Below are 14,902 nucleotides of genomic sequence, written 5' to 3'. Positions count from 1 at the left end.
TGATTTGACTCAAGTTTTATTTCCAGATTTGGGTACAGCAGTGTAAACTTTTCATTTAAAGGATCTATAAGAATGTGAAGACAGGTAATGCTCTAAAAATAAGGACATTAGCCATCTTTGGTTTAATGTTGTACCTAATCTGCCATATCCACCTCTTGCAATATGTACTATTATTGTAAAATTACAAGCAGATTTGAATTCCAGAAAAATAATCTTGTGGAAACAAATCAGAAATATGTTACAAGAGTCATCTGAACCTGTACTGGATTACTTTTAAGAGGCTGTCATGTTGTTGAAACAAGAATGAGGCTTCTTATTCCAGAAAATCCAAACATGTTTAATTTGAAACTTAAAAACTATTAAAATAGTATGTAGCTGCACAAACAATGACTTCTTACATTAATTCAAGGTAATTTTAACAATTGATTGGAAATTAAATGTAGAATCTGTGTCTAGTGTGTAGTGAATGTGGGACATGTGACAATCTTGCAAGCTCGTGTGGCACATTCAAGCTTTTGTTGTATATACAAACTGTTGTACGATAACTTGTTATCTAGTGAGAAGACCGACATTATTAACGAGTGAGAATATTTTGACATTTCAAGATCAAAAATCCATCATGTTTTGAGAATTTTAATAACAAGGGAAAAAAGTTGATGTGTGTTGCAGCACTGTCCTTCAAAATCTGCATGGTAAAAATGCTGCTCTGTATAAACCGATCAAACTAAGAATATACATTTATAATAGCATGGACATTATTAACAAGACTGGTTTAAAACCCTCAAATGCACACTTCAGGCCATTAGCAACTAAGGCCTTCTTAAAAGCTAGCAAACATTTGTAGCTGCAGAGCAAGGCTCTAAACAGGTAAGCACTGATGAAACTATAAAGAATAGTAAAATCAGTTTTGCCCAATAGATCCTGCTACACTAACTCTTGAGCAGTGGATCCGTAGTATTTCTTGAGCTAGTTTTCTTTGGCATTGTTCAAAACTTTTTAAATGTTTTTGTCTAAAAATAGCAATTGACAAATAAATTTAGTGTGCATGCCAGAACCTTCAGCTGATGTGACCAAGGCTCAAAAATAGAAGTCCCGCCACTGCCAAAATAAACCAAAGCTCTAAACAGGTAAACAAAACAAATAAAAATCCCCACATGATAAAGAAGTCCCATCTGTTCACCATCACACTGCAGTAATCATGAGCATGTGACTGTAAAAAATTTGATAAAGGGCAAAACACAGTAAGTCTAAGTAACCAGGTACAAACAGGCTACACATTTGTGGGTTAAATTATCTAGCTGTATTATTTTTGCCCCAGTGAAGCCAATATATTCCAAACAGTATTTTGGGGGTTTTGATGTGGTAGCTGTAACTGAGGTAGGTAATGGCTCAGCAGTTAAATTAAAAATAATAAAGAAAATCAGTCAGATAACCAATTAATAAATTAATAAATTAGGCAGTCAACAATAAGAGATTGCCAGGACTCTCCAGGTAACTAAAAAACACTAATATAAGGGAGAGCATTTCTGATTGTTTTATTGAACTTTTAGTTGTGAATAGATCTAGGGATAACTGTCCCACCACCACAGACAAGAGTGATCACAGCTGTGACTACACAGTCTCTCCCTTACAACAGTTCTGTCCAGTCTTGCTGGTTTTCTAAACCTCAGTTAACTATATTTGTCATTCATTTAAAAAAAAGGGAGGAACGTCCGGTCCTCCACCAAAGAGTGTGAAAGATTTCTCAGTTCCCTGGGATGGAAGATGGTCTTGTATCCAAGGAGCCCCAGAAGTGGTTGACAGACAGTCTGCGTGTAAACCACCATGTCAAAGGATAGTTTAACCCTCCAGTTCTCAGCATTCGCTGCAGAATCCCGAACTGTGGTGAATTTCTGCCAGGATGACAGACCACTGCTGCCCCGAGTGTTGTTGATGATCCAGTCTACCACATTGTGGTCTAGAACCAAACCAAGGAAGCTATAGAGCTCCTTGGTCTTTTGAAGAGGAAACCTGGCCAAGTCTTCATACCTGATCAAGGAAGAAAGTAACATTGAGTATTTTATTTTTTTAAATAAAGAACAAAGAAGATTTATCACACACAGTAAATAACAAAACTAAGCATTAGCGTGTCCATGTGAAGTTGTTTGTCAAAAACAAATATAACGACATTCTGACTAAAAAGAAGGCAATAACCAAATAAGACCTGAATCTGGACAGAAAATAGTAAATGTAGTTTGAGCTGTTATGAGTAGTGTCATTGCAGTGGCCCTGAGGCCTCAATTGAAGACCTGAACTGTTAACATTTGTGGTATACTAAAAGCTACTTTTGGTTGCTCCCTTATTCAAGAGCTTTCACCAATGAATGAATGAATTCACATATGTTGATTCGACAATTATTTTTTCTTTTCACCCTGAATTATGAAGTCGGGGTTGGGGGCTCCTCTCTATTTCATTGTCAGTGCAGTATTTCAAAGTGTCATTGTGCTCTAGAGTTTCTCTTCATTTGCCAGACATTTAGTCTTGCTCACTTGCTCTTTGTCCTTAGATTTGGCTTCCCTGCCTCGTCAGCCTAGAGCAGGGGTGGGGCAACTCCAGGCCTCGAGGGCCGGTGTCCTGCAGGTTTTAGATGTGTCCTTGATCCAACACAGCTGATTTAAATGGCTAAAATGTCTTGAAGTTCTCCAGAGGCCTGGTAATGAACTAATCATGTGATTCAGGTGTGTTGACCCAGGGTGAGATCTAAAACCTGCAGGACACCAGCACTCGAGGCCTGGAGTTGGACACCCCTGGTCCAACTCTAGGTCTACAGATGGTGGTCTAGGTCTAGGTCTACAGATCTCTCTAACACTGTTTACCTAATTTCAGTAAAACCTAAAAAAACAAAATGGAAATTCTTATAATTGCACCCAAACACAAATGCAATCTGCTCATCCACATGCACATTAGCTAGTAATGTAAATCCACAAGTTAAGTCTTGGTGTTATCATCACTGTTATCTATGTACATATTCTGAAATGTAGCTGAAACTTGGAAACATCTGGGTATTTCAACACAACAGTGATCCCAAACGCTTCAAGACTGGTTTTGGAATGGATATAGCAGGCTAACGTCAAGCTTCTGGAGTAGCTTCCCAAAGCTCTCAACCCTATTGAAAATTTGTGAACTATGCTTAAAAGCCTAGTCTGTGCCAGGAAACCAACCAATTTAAACAGACTCCTCTCTCTCTTCTCTTCTTGGTAGAAGAAGGATCTCACCCTGGGTCAACACACCAGAATCAAATGATTACATCATTACTAGGCCTCTGGAGAACTTCGAGACATGATGAGGAGGTAATTTGGCCAGGAGTTCCCCACCCCTGGTTTAGGGGAATGGGTTGCAGCTGGCCCTTCATATAAATGATTATCCTCTTCTCACCTCAGCAACATGTACCTCCCTTTGAGCCAGGTGGGTCTTGCCAGGCCTACAGACACAGAGCGAAGGAAATCCTCACACACTGTGTTGATTTGTCCTAGGTCCAGGTTGTGGGGTCGACGTCCAGTTGCCCTCCACAGACGCCACAGCCGGTAAGTATCCCGAAAGGTCTCAATACGAGATGCCAGGATGCCACGTGGATCTCGAACAAGCTGGACAACCTAAGAAGGATAAACATATTCAGTAGGAATAAACCATATAAATGCAAAAACCTATAACCCTGAACACCATGGTCTGCACAAATCATGCAGGTAATCCACAAAATTTTGCAATATATGTTAGTGCTAACACCATGTGGTGGGACAGGAACTAACATTTTTAAGCATGTAAAGCAGTGTAGTAAACCGTTCCTCAAGTTTTGGGCTTGAGATGCCACTTGTGATATTTACAGATTTTTTCTAAATTCCCCTAAACTACCACATAATGGCTATACATATCATGCCATGGTCATCCTTCACCCACTGGGTAGCTAGGTGGTGTCCAGCAAATGAAGTGGGAAGCACAGATAATAACAAGAAACACAGCACTGATCCCTTTTTGGATAGTGCAGCTCGTGAACCTGGAAAAAGGTGTAAATTTATTTGCACTTAATCATTTTATTCTTCGTTGCAGTAACAAAGAATGAAAAGATTAAATGCAGATTAATAAACAGTGGTGTCCTTTTTATGAGTTTCTTATTAAATGGTTTGATAACTGATCAACTGATTTGATTTGTCAAAAACAAACAAACAAACAAGCAAGAGGAGTGCATCAGTTGAAATGAATTTCAGCTTTGACTTTTAGATTTAGTGTTCAATTCAGGTATATAATTATATTAGGTGACTTTAGCATTTTTGTAGAGGTTGAAAACAGCAACCTTGCTTTTAATTCGTTATCAGATTCCTTATCAGAATGTAAATAAACTCACTCACTTTTTAAATCACACCTTAAAAGCAGGATTCACAGACTGGTTTAAGGTAATCATAAGCAAGCTAGCTCCCTGCAGTCATGGTAAAAAAACCAAAAACCAAAACAGTACAACCTCTTTTAATTGTAAGTCAAATTGAAAATTAAAAAAAAAATCAAAACACCATCCAGTCCTCACTAGTTTCTACAATGATTTAAATACAACCTCAGGTGAATACATACACATTATACCATATATACTATACCAATATGTATATACCATATAACATATTATACCATACATATTTGTAAGGAGTAAATATTTAAACAAGACATTCTTCAGGCGAAATAAAGACACTCAAGACAGTTTAGATGGTAACAACGTGCGCACGCTGGGTGAGCGCTGCTGTCTCAGGCTCACAACCAGCGTATGCGGCAGTTCTTTATTTATAGCGTTTCAGAGTATGTGTGTGTGTGTGTGTATGATCTCAGAGTGTGTGTGTGTGTGGCTGTATGATCTCAGAGTGTGTGTGTGTGATTCTGAAGAATGGGCCCCTCTTGGTATTTGGGAGTGTATAGATAAGAACGTCCTGCTCTCCCCTTCCTGGGAGTGAAACGGCTCGTAGAGAGCCAGGTACAGAGGAGATGTCCTGGGTAAATCATATCTGAGAACACTATGCTTTTGTCTTTACTTCAGCTTCACTTCTAGTGAAGCAGTAAAATACGATTAAATGGAAAGAATAAATGGGTAAACAACTATTAACACTAAAATTAAAGATAAACTTTCAATAACATATGAATAGAAGTGGGAAATCTCTTAACAATATTATAACGTATTATTAATTGCTGAACAAAAATTACCCCTCCCCCCCAAAGAAAACATACGGTGATAAAATGAATAATGATAATAATAATAAGTACATCCTTACAGCTACCATGGGATTTAAGAGCAAAATGGTGATCACCTCTGTAAAACAAGTTTTGGCAGTTTGCTAGTCTGGAGTTAGGAGAGCTTGGACCTTTTATAGAGCAGAAACTCTTGGGCTACTCCACAAATGCATCGTACAACATAGGAGTTCCACCTCAACAGGACCAGACTGAGCAGTAGAACAGCACTTAATACAAAGGAAACTCTTTCCAGAATGCCAGTGTTCACATTTTGGACCACAAAGACAGTCAGAGGTGTAAAGGAGGCCATCTATATTTCAATCGGCTAATTACCACAAGTCTTTACGCTGACAGTACTTATACAGTACTTAAAAAGTCATCACTTGACCCAGCTGTGTTAGCTAATTATAGTTCCGTCATGAATGCTGGATTCAAATGCTGGATTCGGAAGAATTAAAGTTTAGTGCCCATTATTTACAGTGTTTTACCAAAATGCGCCATATACAACAGTGCAAGGGAAAGCAGCTACAGGGGTCCAAGGAGAAACAGGTATTTACTCTCTCCAGTACAACACTCAAAACGGGCAGGCTGTGCAGAGGAAGGAGACAAGGTCAGATCCTTTTAGGCAAAAACACACGCATAAAATAGAAGCAAGGAGACATGGCTTAACTAACAAGGTAGTTCAACCATACAGCAATGAATAACAGGCGGACACAACCTTAAGTAATGGCTGCTGACTAGATCCTATGCCAGAGGTGGTTGATTATCCCAGGTGTGTAGTGCCAAGTGTAGGAACCCAAAATCAGTACCACCCCATAGGACAGACAACAACACACAATAACAGATAGAAGAGAGGAGAGATAGAAACTGAAGCAGAGAGAGAGAGAGAAAAACAAACCCTGACAACGTCTGCCAGGGAGGACTGAGGGACCCTGATAAGGCCAGTCTGCAACCTTCCTTTTATCTCCAAAGATTCTTGTAAGAGTAGCTGTAAATCTGATCTTCTGCAGAGAAATAGTTCATTTGAAGAGTCTCAGTCAGGTTTCAGAGCTCATCACAGCACAGAAACAGCTTTAGTGAAGCTTACAAATGCTCTTCTTATGGCCTCTGACAGTGGACTCATCTCTGTGCTTGTCCTGCTAGACCTCTTGCCAGCGTTCATCACTGTTGACCATAAGATTTTATTACAACGATTTGAGCATGCTGTTGATATTAAGGGTACTGCACCATAGTGGTTTGATCATATCTATCTAATGGACTCCAATTTGTTCATGTAAATACAGAGTCTTATCTTAAAAACGTCTTTAAAAAAAGTACCATATCACCCCAATAGAGTGCCCTGCTCTCAGACTCGTAGCTTACTTGTGGTTCCTAGCTTATTTGAAAGCAGAGAGGGAGGCAGACCCATCAGCTTCCAGGCAACTCTTCTGTGGACCCAGCTCACAGTTTAGATTCAGCAGGCAGATACTATCTCTACTTTTAAGATTAAGCTTAAAACGTTCCGTTATGATAACGCATTTAAATTAAGGCTGCATCATGAGATGCTATGCTGCATATAGCTCTAGGCTGCTGGGGGCCTCCTCACCCACAACCAGTGGTGGCAGATGGTCGCCCCACCCTGAGCCTGGTTCTGCTGGAGGTTTCTTCCTGTCAAAGGGGATTTTTTTCCTTCCAACTGATGCCAAAGCGCTTGCTCACAGGGGGTCATCTGATTGTTGGGGTTTTCACTGTATTATTCTAGGATCCTAACCTTTCAATATAAAGCACCTTAAAGAAGCTGTTGTTGAGATTTGGTGTCTATATAATTAAAACATAATCAAATATGGGTTAAATATCCAGGACTCTCCATCAGTTGTTTTAGAACTGAGAAAGCCTCTCGGATGATAGATAAAATGTCTTCAGGAAACTAAAGAAGTCCAGTTGCCTCTGTTCAAGGATTCAACCCTAATTTAGTTCACAGGCCTACATATGAAGTTCATTTTATTACCCATTTTAATTTATTTCTGATTGACCTCTATTTAATTCACCATGTTCTCTATTTGAGATCCCTTTTTGAAGCCTTGAAGCCTTTAGGCATGACTTTTTGGAATTTCTCTAAATTTCTTTATTCTTTCTGTTTTTCTTATAACTTATAGGACCATCTAGATCCATATGTGCTACCGAGAAGTATTCCCCCACCCTCTTCACAACTACTTACAGACCCCCAGTAGCACAAAGTAACAATAATTAGGTATCTGAAGTATCGTGCAATTTAGTTTTGCTAGTTTGTCCATTGTCATAAAAAAGTATTATTTAAAAAGGCTGAGTTCAATTTCTCTAGTCACACCCAGGCCTGATTACTGCTAGACCTGATGAATCAAGAAATCACTTAAATAGAACCTGTCCAACAAAGTAAAGTGGGATAACAGATCTCAAAAAGTAACAAATCATGCCACGACCTAAAGAAACAGCTGGGAAATAAAATCATTGACATGTATAAGTCTGGGAAGGTTTACAAAACCATTTCTAGTAACCACGGAGAGAGCATTATCCACACATGGAGAAAACTTGTAACACTGGTGAACCTTCCCAGGAGCAGCCTTCCTACAAAAATTACAAAAATAGCACATTGATGGCTCATTCAGGATGTCACAAAACAACCCAGAACAATATCTGAAAAAATGTAGGCCTCACTTGTCTTAGTTAAGGTCAGAATTCATGATTTAACAGTTCATCTTGTTTGTGGATGAACTAAATACAGAGAAATATCTGTGACAATAATGTGTGCAAGTGCCAGACATTTTCTCTTTATGCACAAAGGTGAGAGCACCATTGACAAGAGTATTCATTAATTCTACAGACGAGGTAATGACAGTTGGAAAGTCATACATTTGTCGTAGCTCTGACATCCATGATTTATTTCGACACAAAAAAGACAAAATAACAAACTGAGGCCACCATCCACAGTGGTAACTTGAATAAAAAGCGTGTTTTAACTTTACATAAATTAAGGTCAAACTAAGGCTACTGGCAAAACGTTTCTATTGCCCTGTGAGGTTTAATGGGGTACATTAAGACCACGTGTCTCTACACATGTTTAGGGTAATTCTGAGGGACTGCAGTTGCTGACACCACATGTTTAATCAATTCCAATTTAGAGCAGCATTGACTGTTCATCTAACCGTCCATCATTCAGTCTACCGTGTCCTCAGTTAGTGAAGAGCTGTTAAGTGCCATCTCACAATCTGTCAATACAATAACCAGTTACAAATAAATATTCAGCTGCTGACCACATCTGTCTTTGTTGAATGGGTCTAGTTATCCGATCACTACTAAAGTCTGTTATTAACTGGTGAAAATGTAGTTGTGGAGAACCTTGGATTGTCATTATTTCAATATTACAGTGTTTTCCATTATTTATATGAGGACAATCCCAAAAGTAAGGTCTGTAAAGCAGTGGGCGCGGAGAGAAACTGTCCGTACGGCTGTGGGCCACACTGTTGTGATTGGTGCTTCCTCCACTCCCAAACAAGCATGCGCGGCTTCGCTGGGATGCTCAATCAGGGCTTGGCAGCCCTTGAAAATGGAGCTCCTGTTGAACGCTACCGCCAAGTGCGAAGTTCGCGCAGTTATTCGATTTCTGAACGCAAAAGCTGTTAAACTGGTTGAAATTCATCGCCAATTGATGGAAGTGTATGGACAGTCATGCATGGATGTCAAAAATATTTGCAAGTGGTGTAGAGAGTTTACAGCCGGTCGGTGATTCTGCTCTGATGAAGAGGTGAAAGATGAGGTTCAATGCTTCCTGAAGGACGTGGCGGTGAGCTGGTATGACATGGGCATTCTAAACCTGCCACAGCGTCTACAAAAAGAAAAGTTAAAGAAGTCCAGATGCTTTTCTTTCCAAGCTCCTTAGACTACGATGACCCGGATGACCGAGAACCTTCACAGACATCGACCAAAATGGCAAATATGTAGAAAATTAAATAATTCTCCAACCTTTAAAATGATGTAAATATTTGAGAAAATAAATGGTTGTTTGTATTTCTTAAAAAAATAGGACACTTTACTTTTGGGATTGCCCTTGTATGTTAATATAAAATCTCTTTCATTTTAACACTACTTTAAACTCAATATTTGAAATGTTACTACAGTATTGATTTGATTTCATTAACAAAAATGCAAACCACCCCGCTCTTATTTCACTCACCAAAACAGGAGCGCAGATGTCTTGGACAGTCTGTTAGTACTGTTGAATTAACCACACAACAAGCCATATTATTTGTCATATATCTGCATAAAAACACTGCAAAGAGAACCAACACTACAAACACGGTCAAGAGGTTCATTGTGCTCGTCTCAGTGAGAAACAGCTGAACAAGAATTTTTATGTTTTCCGACACTTCACATTAAGCTTTGGTCTTCATTTTTTTTTAGCTATTCCCTTTAGAGGTCACCACAGCAGATCATCTGCCTCCATCTCATCTCTCTAACAATCTTCTGCATCACACCAAGCCTCTGCATGCCCTCCTTCACTACATCCACAGATCTCGTCTGAGGTCTTCCTCTCTTCTTCCTGCACAGCAACTTCCCACTTACAATATTTTGCCTTTTGTGCACATATCCAAACCATCTCAACCTCAATTCTCTGTTACAATAAAATTGCAATGAAGACCAGAAATATGTACCACGATCACAGCTTTGAGGAATCAACCTCTGCCACTTATGCATGTGTTCTTATAACATTTATTCCTGTGGTTCCACATAAATGAATGCTGTTAGGTATCACACGACTATGACAGCCAAATCAGGTGCAAAGTAAGACACGCTTTCTTCCAGTATTAAATATGGTTCAGTTTGCAGTAAATTGCCTGCTGCTAAACCATTGCGTTTGTGTGACTCAAACAAATACTCTCCACCCCAAGTTTTAGTATGTACCCTAAGGCTAACCACAGAAATATTTGTCCATGCCTTCCAGTTGCAAACCTGTCACTGAGTGCCTTTTATCAATCCCAGCAGTAGCTGTTTTTACATCATGTTTTAAAGCCAAAAGACATTTTTCTTCACTGATGCAAACCTTTAGTAAATCTGACCCGTAACAATTAAAGACAGGAACTAGCATATAAAAAATCATTAGCATGTCTTTTCTCAGCTACAGGCAGAAAAATGGCCATATGCTGGATATGACAAGGCAAACTGTGTTTTAATTGATCATAATGGTAAAACTAGGCACAATACTGATATTTTTCAAGTTATGAATTTATGTTATGTCAAGAGGTCGAGTCTCTGTGTTCTGTCATCAAGTCTAAATTAAGTGGCTAGTCATAATCATCATTTAATCTTACACAAGTCCTTAAGCCTCTGATCTGAAAGAATACAAACTGCATGAATGAATTAAGTATAATGCTTTCAATGAAATGATTTCTCTACCTTCAGGTTGAGTCTTGGATCCTCAATGAGCGCCCTGAGGTCACTGACTTGGGGAATCCGAACAGTCTTGATGGCTGCATGCCGCTTTGCTCTGCAGACTTCAGCAGCCACCGACACATTTAGTGGCCCACACTTTCTCACACATTCCCCCTCATCAGCTAGCACCAGGACCTGCTCCTTCGAGCCCAGTGGAGCCTCGCATACAGGTGGGGAGCACAGAGAACGGCCTAAGACAGGACATACAAAAACTGTGACAGACAGGAACTGGATTGCAAACAGACGCAAAAGTAGCAGACTCATGTCTCTTACTTGCTCCTCGTCTAAACAGCTTGTCAGTGGAGTGTCTAGCAGGACGGGGTTGTATGTAACTTTCCAGGCTGTGGAGGTTACAGTGGTACAGAGACCTTAACAGATCTCGAGCTGCCCCCAGCATGACCCTCCTCTCAGCCAGGTTTCGGCTCTGTGCCAACCGAGGAAGCAGTGCCAACTGGACATGGTACAGAGGCTCAAACAGGTAGAAGACCTGTTATGAAAAACAGCATATGGCCATTAAAGCGCACTCCAAACACAAAAAACTACACACAAGAATTTTCTTTTAGATTTCAGTGGTTCTTTAAAAACAAAATACAGAAACAAAGTCAGTGGTTTTTGTAATATGGACATTTTTAATAGCTTTTGAGTTTGTAAATTGTATTTCCTTTGATGCTGATTTCACTTTGTATTTATATATTTTTAATGAATTAATTGCTGTGGTCTATTTAGAAAACTTAACAAAGTTTGGTGTGCTTTTTCAACTTCTGACCATGCTTGAGATTTTGGCTCTCTTTTCACATTATCAGCTGCAACAGGTAATGAAAAAATGCTTTACTGCAATAAATGTTTTAATTACATAGAGTTCATTTTGAAAAATACTGATCATGTAACTTTTAAAAACTCATTTAGAAATAATTTTAAATGTGTTAAAAATTAGTTTTTGTGTGTAGATTTGTAAGTTTATCTTATTTAATTGTTCTATTTGTAAACTTGAAGTTATTGTAGATGCTATTTTTTTTTTAATTAAGATCTATTAAAAAATGTAGCCAAAGAAATTCTGTGAATGAAGTCAAACACATTCTAGTCTTGATTGTTAAATTAAAGACTCTTTATGCATTTTGAAACCACTGACTCAAAAGCATCAGAAAAGGCATGACTTCATGATTTTTCATCATAATCCGACAGGTCACAGAAACTATATATATTCTAACCTCTGGATGCTGGTTAAACAGCTGACCCACAAATGAGGATCCGCTCCGTGTCGTGGCCAGAATGAGGATGTGGGTTCTCTTGGTGACATTATAGGAAGGATTGGAGAGAGAAGGGGAGGAATTAGCATTGGAGGGGCTTCTATCACAGCTATGATCCAAGTCCACGGGTGTCTCCTGGCCCACCTGCATCAACTCTTTGGGGCTGCAGTTGACAGTCAAACCTGAAGGTGCCAGGCCCACAGAGCACAGAAAGCTTAAGGGGTTGGTGGAGAAGGTGCGGATGGCTGTGTACTGGATGGCTATGGATGCTAATGCTAACAACACCATGGACTTCCAAGAACACTGCATGATGATCAGACTGGTTTATTAGGATCCCACAGTGCTGTCTGCCACACAAGGAAACACAACAGACAGAAGACAAGAGACAAAGAGATCTTAAGACTTACGGTTGGTAAAGTTTCAAATTTGTTGAAATGTGACTGCCTTAATGTTGCTAAAGTAGCCAATTGCTGAAGACTTTAAGTTGAAGGCAGATGTTTCTGAATTTCACAAAATAGATTCCAACAAAATAATGTCATATTGAAACCGTGAAAAATATATTCAGGTATGTAAAGAAAATGAAAGCAGCAGTTGTTTGATGGCAGATGTCATTTTTCTCTCAGACACAATAACAAATTAAAAGTAAAAAACAAAAATAAGTTATCAAACATAGCCAACTTACATGCTGTTAATACACATGGACAGCCTGCTCAAGTCTTCTTTCTTTCTCACAGATCAGACACTTGCCCTTACTGGTAGCTTTCTAACTTTCTTTGCATTTCTGACAGAAATTTCTCCGGTCAAAAATGGTCAATATCTTTCATATTATTGCAATATAGACAGCAAAGGTATGATCCAGCCAAAATTTTGGTTTTGTTGTTGTTGTTGTTGTTGTTTTTTTTTTAAAATATATTGGAACTACAGTAATAAGAGATAAAAGGAGTGCTCAGTCATCACAACAAAAAGTCAGTTAAACTTGAGTCAGTCGATTTAAAAGCATAAACCACTGTGAATGCTCTTTAATTTTGTATGGCCCTATTTGCATGCTGGACATCTTCTGTTTCGTGCACTCATTTGAAAGCATTAATAGTTCTGGAGTACTTATTAGTGTTGGAATAGATTCATAGTTTCTTTTAAAGGCCTATGACATGCAGTGACATATCTTTCATACTGAACGTTGAACATATATTGCTTTATAAATATTCGAAGGCTCGATAATAGTGCTGCTTATCTCAGGCTAGAAACAACAGATCAGTGACATTATGTATTTACACATCATTGTACGCGCTACCCCAGTCTGTCATTACGCGCCTCTTAATAAAGAGGCTGGCTAACGCTGTCTTTTTTGTTACAGCACAGCGGAATATTAACCCTTGTCGACATGCCGTAATACCCACCACATCCACGGGCCCGCCTCATCCCTGAGTACCGGAGACAGAGTGGTTTCCCCGCGGCCCGATGGAGCGCTCAGCTGCCTCTCGGCTGCAGGAGGGCGGAGGGCTGACACCACGATGTAGACGCAGAGCAGGAAACCAAGCTGCTCCTGTCTGTGATCCACAGCAGGGATCAAAACATCACGGATCAGAGCAGAGACCACACACAGATTATGATTAGGATCTCAACGAATGTTTGAATGAAAGGCCGTCAAATCCACAGCATCAGAAACGATCGGCAGCCTGCGTGAGACGTCACATACTCCACAGCTACCCTCTCTCTCCCGCTCTACCTAGCCTCCACCACCCCGTCTCTACCACCTCTGCATGCTTCATCGTTTTTACGCCCAATTGTTACAATCGTTTGTGTTTGTTCAAAGAATAGCTGCCGAACAGTTACCACTGAGTTACTTCTGCTGTGCAACATTTATCTAATATTTATTGTATGTAATAACAGACAGCACATGAAGGATGTAACAGAAAGGCGGGGTGCACTCTGGATAGCCCAGCAGCCCACCACAGAGCGACACCTACGGCTAAATTAGTCATCAGCTAATCCACCGAGTCTTTGGAGTCACGAGTCACACAGTCTTTGGCCTGTGGGAGGAAGGTGGAAAACTGTGCATGTATATTTATGAAACAAAGTATTTTAGATCAGTGTGAAGAGTTTGCCTACCTACTTCCTTGTGTTAATTTACCTACCAGACAGGACTGGTTACAATAAAATGCATAGGCTGTTATTGTCATCTTACAACAACGTACAACAGCAAATATGTAAATGAACGAACTACACTTGCACTTGTTTATCAAACACAGACCAGACCTTTATGAAGGGCTTGTAGTTAAGACTGGGGATGCTGGGTGAGAGTGTCTCTGTGGTTCATGTTTCCATATGGCTTAGAAAGATCAATGCATGAGTAGATCTTTATTCTACATCTCGAAGACTACTTGCAGCTGATATTGAAGTGGGGCATATGTCATATAAATGCGTACAAAGCTGACTACTAGCTTTTATATGTGTAGTTTATATATACGTGATGAAGAGAATCCGTACAGGTTTATGGATCTGCACATATCCATAACATTTATGGAGAGAATACAGAAAGATCTGATGTATAACATGCAGTTATATATATTTCCCAGATATGAATAACATAAACTATCCCCTCAGTAGTCTAAGCAGAGAAGCCCAGACTTCCCTCACTGCAGCCACCTGCTCCAGTTCATCCAGGTGGACACTGAGATGTTCTATTCAATTGTCAGTTAAATTCTATTCAATTTTATTTATATAGCACCAAAAATAAACAGCAGTTGCCTCAAGGTGCTTTATATTGTACTGTAAATAACCTACAGTAATAAAGAAAACAGAGAAAACCCCAATGATCATATGACCCCCCTATGAGCAGATGCTTTGGTGACAGCAGGAAGGAAAAAAGTTTTAACAGGAAGAAACCTCCAGCAGAACGAGGTTCAGGGAGGGGTGTCCATCTCCCATGACTAGCTGGGGTGAGGGAAGGAAGACAGGACAGAGAG

At 39.6% G+C, this 14,902-nt stretch overlaps 1 protein-coding gene across 3 annotated transcripts; it reads right to left on the bottom strand.

The window, feature by feature from the left end:
- Positions 1-617: 617 nt before the first annotated feature.
- On the bottom strand, positions 618-14,054 carry LOC100705607 (carbohydrate sulfotransferase 1). Of its 3 annotated transcripts, XM_013273797.3 has the most exons (7): positions 13,334-14,053; positions 12,081-12,283; positions 11,898-11,975; positions 10,963-11,176; positions 10,654-10,880; positions 3,415-3,632; positions 618-2,028 (listed from the first exon to the last, which is right to left on the bottom strand). In XM_013273797.3, exons 2-7 carry the CDS (start codon positions 12,243-12,245, stop codon positions 1,692-1,694), a joined length of 1,239 nt encoding a protein of 412 aa, XP_013129251.1. In that variant the 5' UTR covers positions 12,246-12,283; positions 13,334-14,053; the 3' UTR covers positions 618-1,691. The 3 variants fall into 3 exon arrangements, with proteins under 3 accessions (XP_013129251.1, XP_025764293.1, XP_005454292.1); XM_025908508.1 differs by having other exon boundaries at positions 11,898-12,279; positions 13,334-14,054; XM_005454235.4 differs by having other exon boundaries at positions 11,898-12,283; positions 13,334-14,047.
- Between the last annotated feature and the right edge of the window lie 848 nt (positions 14,055-14,902).

The sequence above is a fragment of the Oreochromis niloticus genome, linkage group LG7, assembly GCF_001858045.2.
Source record: "Oreochromis niloticus isolate F11D_XX linkage group LG7, O_niloticus_UMD_NMBU, whole genome shotgun sequence".
Lineage (NCBI taxonomy): Eukaryota > Metazoa > Chordata > Actinopteri > Cichliformes > Cichlidae > Oreochromis > Oreochromis niloticus.
This window is presented reverse-complemented; position numbering and strand designations above follow the sequence as displayed.